This window comes from Tupaia chinensis, unplaced genomic scaffold (genome assembly GCF_000334495.1).
Source record: "Tupaia chinensis unplaced genomic scaffold, TupChi_1.0 Scaffold000288_2, whole genome shotgun sequence".
In the NCBI taxonomy this organism is placed as follows: Eukaryota; Metazoa; Chordata; class Mammalia; order Scandentia; family Tupaiidae; genus Tupaia; species Tupaia belangeri.
Window position 1 is genome coordinate 1,703,771 of NW_006159773.1, and position 24,416 is coordinate 1,728,186.

Here is a 24,416-nt window from a genome sequence, read left to right on the forward strand (position 1 = left end):
CAAGGCACAAGAGCCTGAGAGCACAATGGAGGAGAAGGGATTGCAGCCCGGCCATCCCCCCTGGGTTTTGATTTCTCGCTTTCTGTCTCTCTGTCTCTCTCTGTCTGTCTGGCAAGCGCACACGCCCTATAGCAAAAACGTCTAAAAAAAAAAGAAAGAAAGAAAAACAAACAAACAAACAAACAAACAAACACAAGATCTTGACATTTGATAGAAAGTGGTAGAATATGGAAGATCTATTGCTGAGTGAAGCAAACCAGGATATTAAAGAAAGATATTGTATGTATTCCCTTAATAAATACCAACTATCTGACTGAACTTTATGGTAGAGATTAAAATATTGAAGAGAATAAAAGCAGTGAAAGTAGTTAGGGATGCTGAAGACAGTGTGGAATGGGGTGGGAGAGGGGAAGAGTATAGAGAAGTATAGCAAGAGAACAAATAGAGAGGCATGACATTAGTGGGACACAGAAATGGTTTATTACCTGTTGATGATAACATGTATAGTATTCTCAACTGGACTAGTCTGAGAAGTATTTCAAGTTGGGTAAATTATTTTTATAAGCCAAATGATATATAGTGAGTGAATATTTTTTTAAAAATGAGAATTACACTGTAAAGATATATGTGATTCAATGTAATATGAACAATATTATTATAATAATAAATAAAATGGAAAAAATGAATAAACTCATTCTTTTATTTATTTTTTAATTTTGCCAGAGGCCATGTGCATGAAAGAGAGAGAAAGATAGAACGTGAGAAAGACAGTCATGCCACAATCCTTTCTCCTCTATCTCTTCTTTCCTTCAGGATTTTGGGCACACTCACACACCTGGCCAGTATGTTTCTCAAGCCACTAGGATTGGGACTTGAACTGCACTTTGGCCATGTGGATCCAGCTGCCCTAACCACCACACTACTGGCTGACCTCACAAACTAATTCTTGGTTTCCATCCTTCATTTGTCATTATTGAGATAATAGGTTTTTCTGAGGCAATGCCAAATGAACAGACATGATCTACATTTTGAAAAGGTGACAATGCACAGAAGAGAAAAGATATTCTGTAAGACCCTCATTGGTCTTAAAATATATAAATATAAACATAAAATATAAAATAAAATAGATAATATGAAATATAAAAGTAGCAATGAGTTTTTGGAATGGCATCTGGGGAAGCTGGGGAGGCTCACTGAGAGCTTGAGGCTAAGCTGGGACCTGAGTCAATAGGATGGAAAGTGGGCAGGAGCAGAGAAGGAAGCTTCAGGGCCAAGTGGGAGGCTACCACAGTTGTAGGAGAGTATGGACTCACCATTAAGACCCAGGAGACCCCACCTTGTGTCCAGAGGTCCTGGGCAGGTGCTGAGAACAAACTTAGTCCGGTCAAAGTGCTGGTCTGGGTCAGTGTGTTCTGAGGAGTGGGTACTGCGTCCTCCGCTAGTTCCCCTCTCTTTGTTAGCTTTTCAACATCTAGGCCCCTCCTGAGTACCTGCCTAGTCTCCCTCACTGAGAACAACTTCAACACACTGTGAGCTGTGGATGGTGGCATCAGGGAGGAGACTTTCTTTTTTTTTTTTTATTTTGGGACCCAATTGTCAAATAAATCAGTGTAACATTGCAGAATTTGTCATCCATTGGAGAATGTCACAGCATACTAGCATATTAAAATCTCTAAAAAGTCCTACTATAAGGAATCTGTTGTTTTGCTTTCCTGTTTTTAAAGATGTACTTACTGAGCTCATAAACTTGTCCAGAATTTGGCTGTGGAAATGTGAGCAGAGCCCACTTCTCTACAGTAATACACTCCTAGGAGCATGCCCAGATGAGCCTAGGTTGAGAAGGAGGAGATTCCTCAAGGATTTTGGGTAAGGAACTTAAGCATAGGCTACGGATAGGGGAAATGATTCTAATACTAAGAAATTATGTTATTATAATGTATTCTTTGGGTTATTTAACAGATACTTATTGTGTGCTTGCTGTGTACCACACTGTCCTAGACACATCATAACTTTATAGTTGTGCAGGTGTTATTGTCATCTCACTTCACAGATAAGATGGAGATTCAATGTCAACTAATTTCTCCAGGGACACGCTCAGGCAATGCACACTGCTACGATACTGCTCTGCATGTTGGGATCAAATGGGAGGCCTGAATTTGATTCCCAGTCTAACCTGAAGGCTGAGTGCAATCACATGCTCCTGTAACTCCAGATGCTGAGACAAGACCATTGTGAGCTCAATACTGGGCTGTATGACATAGCAAGACCCTCTAAAAAGGAGTTTGGTGTTGTAGTGTGAACTCGTTGTCCCAGCTGGGAGGCCAGGGCAGGGACATCATGATACAATGAGCTCTTGTCAAAAAAAATTAAAATTAGAGAATGTTAACTCACTTCTCAAGGTTTCATGTTATTATATGGTAACACCAGGGTCAGTCTTACTCTCAGTCTGAGCCCTTGCTTTTAAAAAATTACTGTTGCCCAGGTGCAATTTTAAAATGAGATATGAGGCATTTAGTACATTCTGAGTCTTAGAGGGCAACTTCAGTCACTCCTCCAAGCCCTCATGAGAATGGGAAAACTCTCCAGGCTCGTCTGTTTTAGTGCTCATGTTGGAGAGGCACTAAAACCATTTCTCTTTAGGCATCTCAATCTGACTTTCTTCAGAATTACGTAGACCTGTTCTCCCTCTCCAAGACATTGTGATTATTGAAGACAGGAGACTTTTCAAAATAATCTTTGTTTCTCTCTTGACCAATTAAAAGGGTGACTGTGTTATCACGTACCTGCTCCCCTCGGAGTGAGATTGAGGTCAGCAGTTTAGGAAGTGTTTCACTTGTGAACACCTGTGGGTACTCTGTATGTTTGTGCAACATCTAGGTTCTGTGTCTTGAAATGTTTAATTATTCCATCAGTAAGTGCATTCCATTGGAATGTTTCCCCACTCCTCAATTCATGAACTGGAAATTTAATCCCTAATGCAACAGTGTTAGGAGGTGGGGCCTAATGGGAGATGTTTTGATTATGAGGACTTTGCCAGTCAACGGGCTTGCAGAGATGAGTTCTTTTTCTCCTGCCCTTCTGCTAGGTGAGGACATAACAGGTAGCATTTAAGGTACCATCCTGAATACAGAGAAACCAGGTCCTAACCTGCCAGCACCTTAATCTTGAACTTTCCATACTGAAGAACTATGAAAGAATAAATTTATGTTCTTTATAAATGACCCAGGCTCAGCATTTTGTTATACAACATTAATAAGACTGGGCATCACAGTCCCCAGAAGTTTGGTCAAATATTCTGGGTGTGTTTGTGAGGGCGTTTCTGGATGGCTTGAACATTTGAGTCTGCAGACAGAGCAAAGCAGATCTGCCCTCAGCAATGTGAGTGGGCATCACTGACTCCTGGGAGAACCCTGAGCGACACATGTTGGGAATGTCCATTCCTTACCTCTCGGTCTTCTTCTTTAAGTTATTGGTACTTAGGGGAACTTAAAGAACAACAATAACACAGGGACCTTAACATTCTAAATACATATTACCTAATATCCTAAGAGTCGGAGAAATTCTTATTCTCCAAGCCTGGCTAAGAGAGAAAAACTTTCATGAAGATTTTAAAAGTAATTTATAATTATAGTGGCCACTATATTATCCCAGAATTCTCTGTGTCTGAAATCTATAAATCAAAAGTGAAGAGGATATTTCTGATCTGTTCTTTCATAGAGTTGATGCTCTCTGTTTTACCACAAAGTCAGTAAGTGTAACATAAGGCAGTAAAATATCAGGTCATTGAACATTATGTTTCACTGACCTTGACACCATCAGTAAGTTGGGAAAATATTGTGGACATTCTCAAGCAAAGAAAGAAACATTTGTAAAATGAGGTGACATTATGCATGGACAAAAGTTGGGCCTCTTTCTGAAGGATTTCATCCCCTCATAACAAGTTTTGGTCCTAAATAATTGTTAGAATGGGAAAGACAATGACTGGCCAAAGAGGAGTGGATATCATTATGACTACTACTCAGGATGAGAAGAATCAGGCCAAATTCAGCTTAATTCTGTATTAAAGGAAGGAGGCAAGGTGCATGAAACAGTAGAGGCAAGAGAATGTTCCTCCTCCTGGTCTCTGGGCTGACCCTGGTTACAGATCAAATCTTGAAAGAACATCACTCCATCTCCTCTCATTCTCCTCCCTAGCATATTGCTCTCCACATGTCTATCTGTCCAATCTGCAAGCCCTGTCTGAACTCCAAATAACCTTATCACAACTTGAAAGTCAGTGGGGAAGGTGAGTTCCTCTTTCTCTCAGGACCCTCCGCCATATCTCGTGGTGAACTCAGGACTAAAATGCTTCCTCAGACATGTGTTCTATCTTACTCCCTTTCCTATATGCTTCCCTTTTATTGCATATTTTCTGTGGAAATGTTTTCATTTATTTTATTTTCCTCTCTTGCTTTTTTTTCTATTTATAGTTTTTTTTTCTATCTTTGTCTCCCATCTTCCCTTCCCCTTCTCTCTTCTTCCCACTCTCCCTTCACTGAATTATGTTTTGCAAACTTCAAATTTACAAATTAAAATAACAAGATGATTTAGTTTCAAATACCTTTGCTTTGCTTTTGTTATCATTGTGCAATAGTAATTATAGAGAGATAATGGTCTGCTTCATGAATCTGTTATTCTTGCAGCCAAAGACACCCTTTTTTTTCAGATTTACTTTCTATTTTGCTGAATTGTAGTCTTGAATAATTCTTTTTAGAAATGATCTCTGTAAATAAGTTTTTGAATCTCTGCACATATAAAACTTTTCTTTCTTCTTTCTCCTCCTCTAATTTCTTCTCACCCTTTTCTTTGCCAACACAAGTAAATGGCTGAACTGCATGAATAATATGAGGTTCACAATCACTTACCTTGAAGACATTGCTCCACTCTCTTGTAGCTTATGATACTACTGTGAGTTTGTTTATTTATTTTTTTAAAAAGAGATTTTTACTATAGGGTGCATGTGCTAACTGGAGAGATAGAAAATGAGAAATCACCTTCTGGGGGGATGAACATGGTGCAGTCCCAACTTCTCCATTCTCTTCTTGGGACTTTAGGCACGGACACACATGTACCAAGTGTGAGTTTCAAGCCTCTGGGTCTGGAACTAGAACAATGGTTGACCATCTAAGAGTCCAATACCTTAACCACTATGCCACCTGCTGGCCCCATGTGCTGTGAGTTTTTGAACCAATTTAATCTCATTCTTTTGTAAGTTGCTCTTTTTTTTTTTCTTATTCTAAACTGAGCCCTGTAGAAGGGGACCAGGTGTCCTAGTGTAAGGGTATTCAGCATTTTCCTTGTGTTTTTTTTTAACCGTATCACTGTAAAGAAAAGGGAAACCCAGCCAGCTACTTTTCTTTCATTCATTTTTATTCCTCCCTTTATAATTTTAACTGATTTCCAAAAATAAGCTGTTTTCATTAGCCAACTCTGTCAACGATTCCTGGGCTTTACACAGAAAACGGGCAGAACCTTCTCCATGTACAACCCCGCTGCTGTGTGAGGAGCTTACGTTCACAGGGAGTTTCACGAGCCATGAGCACACGGGACGTTGGACGGTGCTCCCCTGGAACCCAGGGAGACCCGTGTCCCGCAGGCACCCGTGTGGGCAGCTTTACTCCATCTCGACCGAACGGTGAGAGGGCAAACCGAGGGCTTCCTGGGGCTGCTCACACGCCCACGCTCCGGGAGGGTAGCACGCTGCCGTCGTTCTCCGAAAACTCACGCTGGAGTCAGCCAGTGCGTCCTGTCGCTGTCTGACAGTGCCCCGGGAGTTTTAAAGCTGTATGCACAGAATATTGCCCGTCTACATGTTTTAATTTTCTATTTACAACCCCCTTCTTTGTTGTATTTTATACGCAGAGTAGACTTTTTTCCTAACACGTATTTGAACTGAGTAACAGATTTAAAGGAAGCCTTTGTTCACACTGCTATTTACTTACTGTGTTGGGGCAAATGAGGGATAGATTTTAAATTAAAACATTTCATCTTTTATTTAGTATCAATATAAAAAGGAGAAGAGAAACATCTATCTTTCTCATCTATATTTAAGTACCTTTTTGTAATGTAGTTCCAAGTTTTTTAGGTATTGAGCAATTTTACAAATCACTGTGGAATGAATGGAAAAACTAATCTGATGAAGTAGAAATTATTCTGAAATATTGTGATTCATAGTTTTCTTAAGCAAATAAATCCCTAGGGTGTAACCAGGACTTCAAATGTGTAATTAAATTTTTATTTAAAAATTCACTTTCATTGCAGACTTGACTACTCTTGTATCCTGAGCTGACAAGCCCACACTAACCCAAAAGCCTGCTGATTGCTATATTAAAGGTATTTTAAGAGGTTTTTCTCTAAAAAAAAATTTAACACGCAAACACATACATTTGAAAAATATGATGGGAATTTCTTTACTCCAGTTTCACCTTAAGAATAGAATTCCAAAGCTAATAGAGAACTCTTTGGGACTGTGGAGATGAATATCATAATCGTTAATGGGCTTCCCTTCCAGTGCTCCAAAGGTAAAGTGTGTATGAGTGGATTGATCAAATGGGCCATCATTTTTTATTTTTCTCTGGATTTTTTTTATTGCCAGAGGGTCCATGTGTGCACACGGGAAGAAGTGAGAGAGAAAGTATCCCGTGGGCAATGGTCCTGCCACAGTTCGCTTCCCTCTGTCTCTCCATCCAGTCAGCACTTTGGGTTTCACACACACACACATGCACACGCACACGCACACACACACACACACACACACACACACACGCCTGGCTCGCCTTTCAAGCTGCCAGTGCCGGGACTTGAACCACAGTCGGCCACGTGAGCTCCAGCTCCATGTGCACAGAGCTTAACTACTGTGCCCAGGGCTGCCCGTCTTCTGGATTTTTACAGAAAGTCTCAACTGATGTTTCAGATAAGAATGTAGAAATCTCAAAATAATGACACCAAAAAGACAATAACTAGTGCCTTCTTGAACCCCAGTAGGGCAACAACACTTTAGTTGCTTAGATGTGCACACAATTAAATGTCCATTATTTAAAGAGGGCTCTCTGGGGCCACCATAATGTTTAAATATTTTACACGTGTTAGCTACGTGGTGTTCACGACAGCCCTGGAGTACACGGTTACCATCTCACCCAGATGAGAACGTTGGAGCTCAGAGATACTCACTCCCCGGGGGTGCACAGGTGCTCAGATGTGGGGACTGAGGAGAGACCCTGGGTCTCTCCCACATGGCGCCCCCTACGTGGCTCCGGGGCCTTTTCAATAACACTGGGAGATTCTGAGTTCAGAGGGATCATGGGGTAAAGAAGCCAAAGTGTCATCTGAGAGTCAAGGCCTTCACTCAGGGTATGGCGATGGGGTGGCTTCTAGCTAGCCCGTCAGCCTCTGACCTTCGACGGTAAACCTAGGAGTGAGGCCGACAGACCACTCCACGCTCTCTGCCTCCGAACATTTCGTCTGAGGAGCACGGGAAGGGCGAGTATGGTCCTCCCTTCAGGGCGCGGGCTGATCCTCAGACAGAACTCATGTATATTAACGTCAGTGCGTTCGGCCTCCCTGCTGGTACCGCCAACACACCGCTTGCCCTCGGAGGGCCTGAAGGTTATTTTACGTTTGCCAGAAGCGAGCTCCGAGTCTCCACATGAACACAAGAATGACTTCCCCAGGTGGCATGAATATCCCAGCCTCCTGATCACTTTCATTACCCAGCCGGCACAGCCCCTCTGAAACTTCCTGGCTTGGGTTCCCTGAGTTACGATTGTGTTAACCGCAGAGCAGGGGATGACCAATGACCACCTGCAGGTGGTTGCAGTAAAAAGGTGTGATTCTGAGGAGAGAAACACCGGCTATGGTGACGGAGACAGCACTCATGAAGCACCTCCTCTGTCGCCAATTGACATTTGGACCTCCAGGCCTTACCTTTTTCTCATGGCTGTGAGTGATTGAAGCAAGATTAGGCGTGGCGTTTATAAAACACATTAGTGTTTTCAGTATTTCAAGCCACCTCCTCGGAGAGCCACACTCTACCCTGTGGTCTCTGACAGCCTGTGACATTCACAGAGACCACAGCGAGGCCACATGAGCAACTGACTGAAGGGAGTTAAAACAACAATTCTGAAGGAGTAATTTGTTATAATGCAAGGGTCCTTAAATTTCCCGTCCCTTACCAAAATACTGAAGCGAACAATCGTCCTGGTGGGAAAGAGGGACAGTTAAAGGTGGTACCTTCTCCCTCTCCTCTCAACCTCTACTCCCTGCCTTGTAAAACAACTGAATAGGACTCTCACAGCCGTGCAATTACTACTAAAACACGCCTGGAAAATTCGACTCAAGGAGCCAAGCTCCAGGACTGCCCTGAACAGTCAGTCACCTGCCGCGCACAGCAGTGCTGCACTCCTGAGTTAACTCCACACGCTTCCATGCTGTCGGCGACGATAAGGAGCAATTGGGAGTAGACAACTTGTATCTATTAAAATACCAGGAAGTTTTTTGGGACCAGCAGTTAGCGTAACGGCTATGTCGCTGAACTCCCATGTAGCTGACCATAGTTCCAGTCCCGGACCTGGTGCCTTAAACTCATGTCAGGTGCATGTGCGTGAGTGCCCAAGATCCCGAGAAAGAATGGAGGAGAAGGGATTGCGGCATGGCCATCCCCCCTGGGGGGTGATTTCTCGCTTTCTGTCTCTCTGTCTCTCTCTGTCTTTCAGGTGAGCGAATGTACCCTAGAGCAAAAACCTCTCCAAAAAAAAAAATCCTGTGGGGTTGGGGCCAGCAGGTATCATGGTGGACTCCCTCATTGCTGACCTCAGTTCAAGACCTGGACTTTGAAGGCGTGGAAAAATTACATCAGGCACATGTGTATGAAAGCCCAAAATGCTGAGAGGAGAATGGAGCAGAAGGGATTGCAACATGGCCACTTTCCTGGGAGGTGATTTCACTCTCCCTCTCTGTCCGTGTCTGGTGAGCACATGTGCACTATGGCAAAAATCTTAAAAAAAAAAAGAAAAGAAAAAAAAGGCAAAGCAACTATCCAGTCTAGTGCTTCAAATAATCAAAGGTTTTTTTTTTTTTTTTTAAAAAAGCTTTAAAATTAAAAGAAGATCAAAGAAGTCAAAGAAATCAAATTCTTGAGCTTTTCTTGAGCAATCAAGTAGAATATGACCTTTAACCAATCAAGAGATAACAAGAAAAACTGCAGCTAAAGGACCGACGCTGAACTCTATGTATTTAGCTGTGTGTCTGAGACTGAAACAAAGATGACAAAGAGAATAGAATATATAAATGTCCTGATCAAGGAGAAATGATGCAACTTAAAAAAAAACAAGAGAGGAAAACAGAAAAAAAACTCAATGACTACTAAACACATAATAGGTTAGACCTGAAGATATCATTAAAAACCAGGCCAGCCAGTGGCAAGATGGTTAAGGCAACTTTATTCAACATGGTCGACTGCATGGTTTGAGTCCCAGGTCTCGTGGCTTGAAAAACACGTATGGTATGTGTGTGTGTGCATGCCCCAAATCTTTTTTTTTTTTTGAGAGGTTTTTGCTATAGGGCGCGTGCGCTCGCCAGACAGACAGAGAGAGACAGAGAGACAGAAAGTGAGAAATCACCCCCCAGAGGGGATGGCCACGCCACAATCCCTTCTCCTCCATTCTCCTCTTGGGATCTTGGGCACGCACGCACACGCGCCCGGCGTGGGTTTTAAGCCACCAGGTCCGGGACGCGAACCACGGTCAACTACATGGGAGTCCAGCGACATAGCCATTACTCTAACTGCTGGTTCCCATGCATGCCCCAAATCTTGAGAGGACCTCAGAAGGGAGGGGATTATGGAACGGTCATCCCACATAGGCAGTGATTTCTCACTTGCCCTTTTGCTCTCTCTGGCAAGCACCCACATCCTATAGCAAATTTTAAAAATATTTTAAAATACTATTAAAAACTAACACGTGGGGCCAAATGGCAGTGCACTGGTTAAGCAGGACGCTCTGCCAGGCTAATTCATGAGAGAAGGCTCCAGATCTGAATCGGGAGACCTTCCAGAGGTCAGGTACAAAATGTGTCATGATGCAGGGCTGGGAGAAGTGAAGCTCAGGTGGGTCACTGCATCTAGACTCTGTTGGAGAGGCTAAACCTCATCTCTTTGACTCATAAAAGCAACAAATAAAATTTAAATTTAAATTAAAAAAAAAAGAAACAAAGAAAAGTTCAACAACAGGAAATCTGGATTTTTTAAAAGCACAAAGGTAATCCCCAAAACATTAAGACAAATCTTTCCAAATAACAAAGACATTTTCAAAATAAGATACATTGCACACAGAGAGAAACATGGCAACTAAAACAAAACTGAGTTAATATGAAATTTATCAATTACATCATGAATCAAAAAAACTGAGCTCACTAATTAAAGGATTTTTCAATATGGCTCACAAAACAAGATGTAGCTAAAACAGTGATTCAGAAATAAAGGAAGGGGCAAAAGTGAACCAGGCAAATGGAAGCACTGAGAGTCGAACTCTTATACTGACATCGAACAAAACAGAACGTCCGCACCACATCCAAAACACCTTTTTAGTCCTCAAGAAACAATGACAATTAATAAAAATATCCATACCAAATACCAGAAGTAATATGTATATAGAGAAAGTTATGAAGCACATGTGGCAAAATGTTAAACTTTGGAAAACCTCTATAAGGTATATGGAGATGCTTTGCCCTACTTTTTCAACTTCTTTGTAAGGTATTATTTCAATACAGTTTTTTTTAAATGAAAAAACACAGAGAAAAAGCATAAAGAAATACATATTCTTACCATTCACATCAAAGATTTTAGCACAAGGAACAGATCGTCATTTATTTTTCTTTCTTTCCCTTTCTTCCTTCCTTCCCTCTCTCCTTTCTTTCTTTTTTTAAAGAATTATTTTATATATCACTGGACTCCCACGTAGTCAACTGCGGTTCGAGTCCCGGAACCAGTGGCTTAAACTCTTGCCGGGTGTGTGTGCATGCATGCCCAAGATCCTGAGAGGAAAATGGAGAGGGAAATGTCTCTCTGTCTCCCTCAGTCTTTCTGGAGAGCACACATGTCCTATAGCAAAAACCTCTCCAAAAAAAATAATTATTTTATTTATTTAACTTTATTTATTTTTGTTAATTTGATCAGTGAGGAACAGAACGAGAGTGAGAAAGAGAGAGAGAAAGAGTGAAAGTGAGAAAGTAAGTCACCAGGTCCAGGACTTGAACTGCAGTCGGCCATTTGGGAATCCAGTACCCTTAACCACCATGCCATCACTAGCCCACTTTCCTTCTTTAAGGTTTTTGTCATAGGGCATGTGTGCTCACTGGAAAGAGACAGACAGAAGTAAAGTCAAAAATCACCCTGTAAGGAGGGGAGGTTGGGGAGGCGTCCGGGCAGAAGGTGGCCACACTACAATTCCTTCTTCGTTCTCCTCTAGGATTTTTGGGCACACATGCCCAACATGTGCCAGGTCTGGGACTTGAACCGTTGTCAGTCATGTGGGAATCCAGAGCCTTAATCGCTATGCTACCTACTGGCCCCTCACTTTCTTTGTTAAATTGCGAGAGGGTGTGTGTGCTCTCCAGAGAGAACAAAGAAACAGAAGGAGAAAGCATCTCTCAGTGTGGAACAACCCCCTTTCCTCCCTGTTGGGATTTTGGACACGGGCACACACACACCAGGTGTGTTTTTTGAGCTGCTAGGGCTGGGATTCAAATTGTTAAGCCATGTAGGGCATAATTCCCTTACCCCCAGTGGACAGGGCTGACCCTGACCTACATTTACTATGGTACTGTTCCAAAATCTTGAATTTTCCTAAGTTCCCTGGTGATATTTTAAAGTTGAGCTGTCTAAGGACCAGCAGTTAGAGTAATGGCTATGTTGCTGGACTCCCATGTAGTCGACCACGGTTCGCGTCCTGGACCCAGTAGCTTAAAACTCATGCCAGGCACATGTGTGTGCGTGCCTAAGATCCCAAGAGGAGAATGGAGGAGAAGGGACGGTGGCATGGCCATCCCCCCTGGGGGGTGATTTCTCGCTTTCTGTCTCTCTGTCTCTCTCTGTCTGGAAAGCGCAGGCGCCCTATAGCAAAAACCTCTCAAAAAAAAAAAAAAATAGAGCTGTTAAAAAATGTATACCTTATTAGACCTTCAGAACTTAAGGAAATGCATTTTATATCAGAAGTATTACTTGTGAAAAAACAATTAACAAATGTCTTAAACTAGATTTAGATGTTCTCCCAAGTTGACATTTTGAAAATTCTCTTCACAAAGGGATCCAGGTTTAAAACTACAAGTTTTAAAAGGTTTCTAACCTCTAATAACAAGTTCATATTTATGGAAGAAATTAAAATTAAAATATAATGCTGGATTTACTTTGAATGACAGAGAACCTAAAATTCTCTCACAATAAGAAAACTGTAAGTGCCTTTGAAATTGATCCAATTTTCAATCTGTAAGCACCAATTTGACCTCGACACAAGTAAATTTTGCAACTGAATAACATGCTAAAATCACATTTTCTAGCAAAGCCTAACATGGTGATTAAAGGACAGAAATTGAGCACGCAAAAATTTTTTTGTTTGAATTGTTGCTAGTAGTCTGTGATTGAGCCTCAATCTCCTCTTCTCCATTTTTCCATTCTGTTGTAATTTTAGACATGTATGCACACAAATCCAGCATGTTTTTTTCAAACTGCCACAGCTGGGATTTGAACCACAGTTGGCCATGTAGAATCTGGTTCCTTTAACCACTAGGCTATAGGACTCACCCTTCCCTATTTTTCAGTGTTTTTCCCTACTTCCCAGTGAATAATAACTTCCACTCTCACTACCTACTTCTATCTTACAGGTGTTCACAGGGATCACTGCCAGATGGGTAGCATTCCCTCACAACAGACTTTCTCTGGTCTCTTGGTCTTTCTAGAGTATGGGAATATCCTTCTTTTTCTTTTTTCTATTTTTTTTTTTTTTTTGCTATAGGGCGCATGTGCTCACCAGAAAGACAGAGACAGACAGAGAGACGGAAAGCAAGAAATAACCCCCCCAGGGTGGATGGCCACACCGCAATCCCTTCTCCTCTCGGGATTTTGGGCACACAGACACACACGCACCCGGCTTGAGTTTAAGCTACCGGGTCTGGGACTTGAACTGCACTTGACTACATGGGAGTCCAGTGACATAGCCATTACGCTAACTGCTGGTCCCTGGGACTATCCTTCTGATACTCCCTCTTTTTTTCTTTTTACTTTATTCATGATAAAAAGCACATGTATGCACGAGAAAAAGAGAGGTAGAAAGAGAGAGAGAAGCACACAACAGGGTCTCCTCAGGCTGGAAACCCCTTTAAGCCCTCTAGCTCATCACGATCTTGAGCACAGGCCAAGTTAGTGTGTTTTCATGTAGACTGCAGGATCCAAACCCATCGTTGGCCATGTGTCTCCCAGCAATGCAGTTCAGTTTGCTACCAAATGAGCCACCAGGATGGGCCTTTCTGGCACTTCTTAAAGTTGCACAGTTTCACAACAGCACAAAGGAATCATATATAGCTCCGTACTCCTAGAGAGCTGTGCACTGGGAAGCTAGTTTTAATCCCATCCTGCCTGGCTGGATATCATAGAATATTTAATTACATCATATCATATATACACTATGGTATATATGACTTCTTGGTCTTCCAAGGTGACTGACTATCCAAGAATAAGATACCAATAAGTTTTTGAGCTAATTAAATCAGAATAGCAGTAACCCAGTCACCTGTATCTAATAACAGCTGTCAAAATGCAAAATGTCTAAAGGACAGATGTTTATAGTGTTACATTAGTTTTATAGGTATACAACTCACCCTGCTCTATGTGATAAAGATAAAAACTTTCATCTTGATTTTTAAGAAAAAAAATTTTTTTTAGAAGTTTTTGCCTTAGGGTGTATACACTCACCAGGAAGAGAGTGAGCGAGACAAGCGAGACAGGCAGTGAGAGGGAAAGTAAGAAATCACTCCCCTGGGGGGATGGCCACTCCACAATCCTTCTCCTCCATTTTCCTCCCGGGATCTTGGGCATGCGTGCACGCCAACCTGGCGTGAGTTTCAAGCCATGGGGTCTGGGACTGGAACTGTGGTTGGCCATGTGGAAGTCCAACAATGTAACTGCTATGCCATCTGATGGCCCTGATTTTTAAGAAATTTTAATAGAGGTACCCAAAAGAAACAAGTATGTGAAGCATTGTAATAAAAATGTCAGAACAGCCTATTTTTTAAATTTTTAAAAATGTATTTGCCATCGGGTGCATGTATCTGCAAGAGAAAAACAGAGGGAAAGTGAGAAATCACCCCCCTGGGGTGTCGTTCACACCACAACCCCTTCTCTGTTCTCCTCTCAGGATTTTGGGCACACACGTACACACACCTGGCGTATATTTCTAGCTGCCAGGTCCGGGACTCAAACTGTGCGAGTCCGATACCTTAACCATCATGTCACCTGCTGGCCTCAAAAGCAATTTTATAACGCCTGAGAAGCAACCTTCAAATCTGAGATCTCCAGCAGCCAAAAAAGATACAGAATTTACATAAAAAAATTGTTATATCATTATCTCCACTTTTAAGAGGGCTATAGAACCAAATTATAATCAAGTATGCCATGCGTGTACACCTATTTTAACATTAGAGGAGTAAGCAGCCATCACCATATTGTTCTAAAAAATGAACACTATTTGAATTAAGAAACATATTAAACATGAGCACAAGTGCCCGAGATCCAATGAGCTGAGGAAAAGGGATCGTGATGTGACCAGACCTAATGGAGGGTGCTCCTCTCTCTCTCTCTCTCTCTCATGTGTGTGCACATGCAGTCTTATCGTGAATAAAGGAAAAATATTTGAGAAGAAAGAAGTCAAGGAACTTGTGCCCCTCTGCTGCAGTGGTAGAGATGCCAGTAGAGGTGGCTTTGCATCCATCACATACCCAAGAGACAAACCAGAGAGGACATTCTCCCAGGCAGTCCCCAGCCAATGACTGAGCAGTAGGGGCTCTAGGACCTGGTCATTTCCGATCAATGCCATGCTCCTTTGAAGAGCAAACTTTGTTGGAGCTCTCTACTGGCTGGCTGTCAGATCTGTGCTCTAGTCTAAAGACCAAAGGGCTTCATCCCCCTTTATCTTTACAGACCTTTTCCAGATCACAGACAAACTGATAATATACCTCTTTAGGGACAATAAACCTTTCATGTCTGATTCCATCCCAGAATCTCCTTCCAGGATATTATGCCATCATAATAACCTGAACCGACACCACTTCTCCTACAAAGGTATAAGCAGTCTCCTCACTATTTTACAGAAGTCTCTCTCACTTACATATATTCACAATACATATGCAGACATACATAACCACATCCTTGAGGCAATCAAGTTAATTAGTTGTTTTATAGGTTAAATTTATGGTATCTCTAAAACTTACTTTATTTTTAATGCTTCTGCAGGGCTGTTTAATTCACATGATAAACTTAAAATTGTGTATTCCTTTAGCAGGTTTAGTTGTTGAAGTTGAAAACAAGTGGTAAAAATAAAATAAAAAGATAGGATAAATTAGATGAATAATGTTGAAATGTTAAGATATATTTCATAATTGAGGGGCCAGCAGGTGGCAGGGTGCTAAAGGATGCAAGACTCCCACATGGCTGACCACGGTTCGAGTCCCGGACCTGATAGTTTTCTTTCTCACTTTCTCTCTCTCTCTTTTTTCTTCCTCTCTGGTCAAATTAAAATAAATAAATAAATAAATAAAGTTAAATGAAATAATTCTTTTAAAAAAAGAAAAAACTTAACATTTCAACATTATTCATCTAATTTTCCATATCTTTTTATTTTATTTTTACCACTTATTTTCAACTTCAATAACTAACCCTGTAAAAGGAATACACAATTTTAAGCATATCATGTGAATAAAAGAGCCCTGCAGAAGCATTAAAAATAGAGTTAACTATAGGACATTAAAGCATGTTGTGTAAAATAATGCTGCGATCCTACATATTTTAGATAACACCTTAGAATTTGCAAGGCATTTCTACACATATTACTCCACTGGATACTCAATAGCACTGCCTGTGCTATTGCAGGTTTATAGACAAGGAAACTGAGCATCAAAAGGTTACTCTTCTCAAGTCAGAACTAGAATCCAGTTTCTGCTATTAATAGAATTAACCCCAAACCATACGCAATGATTAACACAATTTGTACTGGTCAGTATTTTCTGTTATTGATTTCAAATTGATCATTTGAATAAAATCAAAAATACCCTCCCATTTTTATCTCGTCATTATCAAAGATCAAGATACCACAGAACTACCTTATCTGATGGCTGACCAAATAAAAACAAATATTGGGTTGTTGGAAAAGTTATGACACATTTTTGCATAGGAAAACATAGAAAAAAATACATCACAACTTTTCTGACAGTCCATTATTAAAATAATGTATAAAAAAGTGAGATTAATGAGACCAGCAGATGGCGTAAAGGTTACATCACTATACTTCCATGTAGTCAACTGTGGTTTGAGTCCTGGACCTGGCGGCTTAAAACTCACGCCAGGTGCATGTGCATGTATGTCCAAAATCCTAAGAGGAGAATGGAGGAGAAGGGACTGCGGCATGGCCATTACCCTGGGGTAGTGATTTCTGTCTCTCTGGTGAGTATAAGTACCCTATAGCAAAAATCTCTTTTAAAAAGCCCTTTTGCTTCATTGCCCCGCTGAAAGCAGGATGGGTCATCAGCAGCTCTACTGGAGCCACCCGTGAAAATTCGGCCAGGGCTCTCGCTCTTGTCGCGTGTGCTGGAACCGGCAACGTCTGATCCGGAAATACAGCGTTAACATAACATGTGCCATCAGTGTTTCTGTCAGTATGCGAACGACATAGGCTTCAAGTTGTACTAAATGATCTTCCTTGACTGGATTGTCCAAGATATCCACCCAGTGAAAGAAATCATGCTGGCTATTTGTATATAAAATAAAATAAATTAAACCCTTAAAAAAATCTCTTTAAAAAATGAGATTAATAAAATATTAAAACTATTTTTTTTCTTTTTTTTTTCCTTTGGAGAGATTTTTGCTATAGGGAGCATGCGTTCGCCAGACAGACAGAGAGACAGAAAGTGACAAATCACCCCCCAGGGGGGATGGCCACGCCACAATCTGTTCTCCTCTGTTCTCTCGGGATCTTGGGCACACTCGCACATATGCCCAGCTTGAGTTTAAGCCACTGGTTCGGGGACTCAACTACATGGGAATCAACTACATAGGAGTTCAGCGACATAGCCATTATGCTAACTGCTGGTCCCAATATCAAAACTATTTATTTAGAACCAAGAACACTAACAAAAAAGATACACACTGCCTTGTATGTCAGTTTAGATGATTCTCCCTGTGTATAATCTAATTTATAATGCTTGAAAATTATATGAATAGAAGGACTATTGTCCTTGTTCAAGGGTAAGAAATTGTAAGGTAAGTTTTAAATGAAATAAACTAAATGGTTACTTATTATACTTTTAAAGGCAGTCATGTCCCATTTAAGATCTGAACACAAAATAAACCAAGTAATACCTTGGAAACCATAGCCATTTTTGTTGCCAGACACAGCAGAAACATCAAAACCCTTCACCTTCAGTTTTTAGCCTTCTATCAATACAAGGAAATCAGCAAGGCCTCAGGAACAGAACCAACAGTCCCAGAGGCAGCACAGCTGCAGGACTCCAGATAAGTATTTGGTCTCTCTGTATTTCCCTCATTTATAAAACAAAGCTAGTATCTGTTAAGCTTACCTCAAAAAGTTGTAGATAACAAAATGAGAAAATGTATATGAAAAATTAAAATGAAAGGATTAATTAAAAAACACCCATTTGTTAAAAATTAAGTTAAATGGCTCTAAGTCCCCAAGAAACCTCTCAATAAGACTTATGAAAATCACGATAAGTCTTTTTAATTGCCATGACTCTGATGAAGGAAAGTTCTTTTGAATAAAAACTAGGATAACAAAACAACTTTGCACCATACAATAATACTACATTACTGTCAAATGTGATAATCACCTATGTTGCTCTGATAGCCTATCAATTCACACTTACTTTCCAAAACTTCACTTGATATACGAGTTTTTTCCTTTTTAAAAAATTCGTACATGGGCCAGCAGATGGCCTGGATGTTAAGGCAGCTGAAACATGGTCAACTGTGTAGTCTGAGTACTGGACCTGGTGGCTTAAAAAACACACAGGACACATGTGCACACAAGCCCAAAATACTCAGAGAATGGAGGAGAACGGACTGTGGCATATCCATCCCCTCTAGGAGGTGCTCTCTCAGTTTCTCTCTCTGCCTCTGTCTCCAGCAAGTATGCATACCATATAGCAAAAAACTTTTTAATAAAATTAAAAAAAATTTATTCATATGAATATTGCCAACATTTTAAATAAAATCCGAGCCCTTTGGTATGAACCATTACTAAGGGTCAGCCTAATACTTGGTGATTTAGGGAGCCAATCCCACATAGCCAACTGTAGTTCCAACCACAGCTCTGGCAGCTGCATGCCAGGTACGTGTGCGTGTGTTCCCAAAATCATGACAGGAGGGAGAAATGGAGGAGGAAAGATTTCAGCGTAACCATGTCCCATGAGGGATACTGTCTCATCCCCTACTCCCTTTCATGAGCACACATACCCTCTAGTTAACAAAAAAAAAAAAAAAAAAAAAAAAAGCCCGAATGTCAAGTGCCTCAGCAGTTGATTCCCCAAAACTGGACTGTGGTCTCACTGCATAATAACCAGCTAGGAAGACAACCCTCACAAAAAAGAAAAAGAACTAATATAAAGAGTGAGGAATAATCAGAGATTAACCATCAAACCATGTTTATTAACCATAAAGCATTTTTAGATCTATAACCTACAAATGTATGACTTTACATTACAATTAAAACCTTGGTAAGATTATATATAATAGTTGACATTTAACGAGATCCATTTCTCGACTGCATTAGGACCCACTATCTACTGTACTTACTTCTGTATGACATTTTGCAAGCTCAACATCATACCCAGTTCGCCTTTCATCTTTTCTCTGTTTGCCCGGCATTCTGCCAAGTACCGGAGAGCCTACAGCAGAAACAGCAATAGGTTAATTCGCAGATCCAGAACATTCAAAATTAAACTACTACTAACCATAAGAGGAAAAATAGAAACAAATGATCTGTCTTTAGAATTAATTAGTTTTGAAGTGTTCTGAAACTCTACTTCAAATGTGATAATCATAGTAATCCCCTAGGGAAGAAATGATCCTATGAGCTGTAGCACCTGAACCTGTTCTTTGAAATGAAGGCTCCTAACTTAGCTGCAAGTCAAAATTAGGTTGTTCTGGTTTTATGTTCACCACTTCATCTTGACAAGGATACAAGGAACTCTAATTATTAATTTCAGGGAATAATCCCAATAGTGATCATTTAACTAAATGCTTTTTACACATTAATTAAAATAAACTGCTAGGCCAGCAGGTGGCATGGTGGTTAAGGCGCCGAATCCTACATGCCTGTGATTGGGGGTCTCAGACTTGGCAGCTGAAAAAAACAATGAATGTGTACGTGCGTGCCCAAAATACTGAGAGGAGAATGGCGAAGAGACTGCACCATGGTCATTCCTCAGGGGGCTGAGGGGGGTGTGATTTCTCACTTTCCCTGTCTCTCTCCTGACTACATGCATGCTATGGAAAAAAAAAAAAAGAGTAATAATAAAATAAATTGCTAACTAAGAAAAAAACATAAACCCACTGTTTATAGGATGAACTGATTCTAGTTTTACTACAATTCACCTTTAAATTTTTTTTTAATTGAGAATTAATGTTCGCAAATTTTCTATTTTGTGAGCTTAACTCTTTTGGAGTGTTTTTCTCTTAATACTGAACATACATTTTTACAAGTCCTTCCTTCACATGTGGCTTCCTCAGGTCTCTCATCTAGCTGCTCCCTTTATACCTCACTGCTGCTTACACTTATAGAGCTCCTCCTTACTCATCCTCCTCCAAAGACTTTGGTACTTGATTCTCAGAAAAACTCTATGGGATGACCACCTAAAATTCTACCATCTCAGACCACTGACTGTTTACCTTTTCACTGATCTTTCACATTCCATTCCTGATCATTATAAAAAAAAAAATACCACCTATGAAGTCCCAAATTCAGTGACCTCTGATTGCAGCCTATTCTTTCTAAAACTACTCCAACTCTGACTTCTACTTTAGCCCGTAAAAAAATTAACTGCTATGGGAACTGCCCCCCCATGAAAAACTAAAAATGAGGATAACATATGCTAAACACTTATTTACAGACACTAGACAAGAACCAGTAGAGAACTATAAGCCCAGAGAGAAGACAAATGATAAGCTGGGCCCTACAACTGGCCACTTCACTGCCATGGAAGCAGTTTCCAGTCTACAAGGAGGCAAAGTCCAAAAGAAGCCCAGTGCTCTTGCTAAGTTTGAGGCAGAAATCAGAGCTGGAGCCTAGGGCAACAATAGTGTAAAGGAATCCACACAGCCACAGAGGTCTAGAGACCTGCAGGGAGTAGATCTGTATGCAACCAAGAATCTTTGGTTGCATATGCATCTACACATGGCTAGGGTAAAAGGCCACAGGGATAGGGAATTAGAACTACCAGAAACTACAGAAAACAGTTCCTGGAGCTCACAATAGGCTGGGAATAGTTTGGGATACCACTGGCCAGAGGTGAGACCTAGCCATAAATGAGACAAAGGGAAGAATCTTCAATCTAAAACAGCATCACCTTACCACTGGAGATATAGAATAAAACCTGGTTTAGATCCACGCCAACAGAGCCCCAGGAGAGGTTGGCAGGTATCAGATTTTTCCATCAAAAATCTTTTTGGGGACCAGCAGATGGCACAATGGTTATGACACTGGACGCCTGTCTAGCTGACCGTGGTTCGAGTCTAGGATCCAGTGGCTTGAACTCATGCCATACACGTGTACATATGTGCCCAAGATCCTAGATGAAAATGGAGAAGGGATTGAGGTGTGGCCATCCACCCTGGGGAGTGATTTCTTGCTTTCTGTCTCTCTATCTCTCTGGCAAGTGCATGCACCTTATAGCAAAAAATCTCTCTATAAAAACATTTATTCTGAAAAATAATAGAAAATAATTTCCAAAATCTGATGAAAACTATAAACCCACAAATCTAAGTGGCCCAACAAATCCCAAGTAAAACAACAAACAAAAACAAAGCACAAAGAAAACCACCCATATTAATCATATCATAATCACTTGCTGAAAATCGTTAATAAAGTTTCAGAAGCCAGAAATGGAAAATGTATGAAGAGAGGAATAAAGATTAAAAATTACAGCAGTTTTCTTATTAGAAATTAAGCCAAAAGACAATACACCAACATCTTTTGAAGTACTGGGAAAAAAAACAAAAACAAAAAACCACGAGCAATTCGGGCCAGCAGGTGGCATGGTAGTTAGGGCTCTTGACTCACAAGTGGCTGACCATAATTTGAGCCTAGGACCTGGTGGCTTGAGAAATCACACTAAGCACATATGCGTGGATATCTGAAATCCCAGGAGGGAGTGGATGAGAAGAGACAGAGGCATGGTCATCCCCCTGAGAGATGATTTCTCACTTTCCTCTGTCTCTCTCTGTCTCACTTCAGTGAGCACATGTGCCCTCTGGCAAAACAAACAAACAAACAAACAAACAAAAAATTAGCAAACCTACATTACAAGAAATATTAAAGGAAGTTTTTCAGGCAGGATAAAAAAAAATGACACCAATACTAATCTAAATGTATTTTAGAGAATAGAGAATGGAGAATGAAGAAGGAAGAATAACAGAAATGGTAGAAATGAAGATAAATATGATATTTTAAAAATTATAATCTCCTCTGAGTCCTGAAAATTGACCACTTTTGTGTATCCAGGAGGCTGCTCCCGGCAACTCTGCAGCTGTCACAGAATATATTGAATTACATCGTAAACACTATGGATACCGTAGAGGTTACCATGAAAAAGATACAAAGAGGCTCATGAACGTTCAAAAATGGCAACAAAGATGATTGGTCTGAAGGCTAAGCTCTATCAGAAATATCTCCATGCTGAGAAAATACAAATGAAAAAAGACTATCAAGATGCATGTAAAGAGGAACACCAAACAGAAGAATGACAAAAGACTCCACAAGGAGCAGTATCTATCTGGTGGACAGAGAAGGAAGGTCCTGAGCTAAAGTACTTTCCAATATGATTAAACAAAAATGAGAAGAGAAAGAGGGAAAATGGGAAGTCTCTCTACCCAAAGTTCAAGCCCAGGGAGAAATGGAAGTATTAAAAGTTATGTGAACAGGAAAGAGAAAGGAGGAGGCATGGAAAAGGATGATTACAGAAGACTGCTCTGTTGGAAATGGCTTTACTAGAAAACCACCTAAATATGAAAGATTCATTAGGCCAATGGGCTTACATTTCAAGAAAGCCCACAGAACACATCCTGAACTGAAAGCCACCTTTTGCCTGCCAATACTTGGTGTAAAGAAGAATCCCTCATCCCCACTATACACAACTTTGGGTGTTATCACCAAAGGTACAGTCACTGAGGTGAACGTGAGCGAGTTGGGCCTTGTGATACAAGGAAACAAGGTTATTTGGGGGAAATATGCCCAAGTTACCAACAATCCTGAAAATGATGGATGCGTAAATGCTGTCTTGCTGGTTTGATAGCAGTTGTATACAAGTAATTCCTTTTTGAAGATGATACACCAATCTGGGAAACCACCATGATTGTAATGTTTCTGAATATAGCCGGTCTTACATGTCTGCAGTCATCAAAAGATTATTAAACTGTACAAAAACATTAAAGTGGGCCGGCAGGTGGTGTGGTGGTTAAGGACGCTGGACTCCCACATGGCCAACCGCGGTTCAAATCCAGGACCTGGAGGCTTGCTTTCTCTGTCTCTCTGTCTCTCTCTCTCTCCCTGGTTAAATTAAAAAAATAAATAAAGTTAAATAAAATAATTCTTTAAAAAAAATTAAAGTGGCCTTTTTTTTTTTTTAAATTATAATCTCTTTAAGATAACTGACTGTTAAAAGAAATGTACAGTAGACTTTTTTTTTTTTTGGAGAGGTTTCTGCTATAGGGCGCGTGCGCTCGCCAGACAGAGAGAGACAGAGAGACAGAAAGCGAGAAATCACCCCCCAGGAGGGATAGTCACACTGCAATCCCTTCTCCTCCATTCTCCTCTCAGGATCTTGGGCACACACGCACATGCGCCCGGCGTGAGTTTTAAGCCACCGGGTCCGGGATGCGAACTGCGGTCAACTACATGGAACTCCAGCGACACAGCCATTACCTAACTGCTGGTCCCCAAGAAATGTACAGTAGACTTTTAAACACATGTAGAAGTAAAATGTATGACAAGAATAGCACAAAAGATGAGAAGAAGAAATGGAGAAATACTCTTGCGTATTTCTCACATTATAGATGATGTATATAAATCCATTTAACTGGACAACCATAAGTTAAAGACGCCTACTGTAAAACCTAGAGCAGCCACTAAATAAAACAAAAACAAGAGGTTATATACTAATAAGCCAACAGTGATAATAAAAAGGAATTATAAAAATACCATACTTGTGTTTCGCCCTCACTGGAAACCCTGAACCACTGACACTTCTACTTTCTCATTAGCTCCGTTCCTCCATGACTTCCCTTCCCTTCCTATTGAGTCTAGCAAATGTAATCTTATCATTTCAGTCACTCTCCTTCCAAAATCCTAAACTCCCTTGCATAGTTGTTCAGTCCAACTTACCTGGCCAAGTATCAACCCTGGACAAATCCAACTATTTGGCTCTCAGGGCCTATAGAAGGCCTGAAGGGAGGAGAAAAAGGAGTTTCATAATCAAGAAGTAAGTATCATATCAATTCAATGTTACCAAACTATTCAGCCTCTCAAGGCTGGTAACCGATCTTACCATTCTCCTCGGTTGGCAACCTTTCCCAATTTTCCACAATTATGAGAGCCTTCTGGGGCAGCAAATGGCATGGTGATTAAGGACACGGGACACCCACACAGCCGACTGTGTTAAGAGTCCCAGACCTGGTGGCTTGCTTTCTCACTTTCTCTCTCTCTCTGTCTCACTCTTGCTCTGTCCCTTTCTGATCAAATTATAAATAAATAAAATAATTTTTTTTTTTAATTATGAGAGCCTTCTACTCAAACCTTTCCCACTCTAATAGGTCTTGCCATCTGCAGTTAGATACATTCAATGCCAGTCTATTTAAAAAAAAAAAAAGAAAAAAAGAAAAGAAAAAAAAA

The 24,416-nt window shown here is 40.7% G+C and overlaps 1 protein-coding gene across 3 annotated transcripts in view; it reads right to left on the bottom strand.

Annotated features, from left to right (window-relative positions):
* ARMC1 (armadillo repeat containing 1) overlaps nt 1-24,416 on the bottom strand; it is a 64,086-nt gene that overhangs the window by 26,082 nt on the left and 13,588 nt on the right. For all 3 annotated transcript variants that reach the window (XM_006150433.3, XM_014588577.2, XM_006150434.3), the window contains one exon: nt 19,106-19,197. In XM_006150433.3, the coding sequence (XP_006150495.1) occupies nt 19,106-19,197 (92 nt within the window). The remainder of the gene's footprint in view (nt 1-19,105; nt 19,198-24,416) is intronic.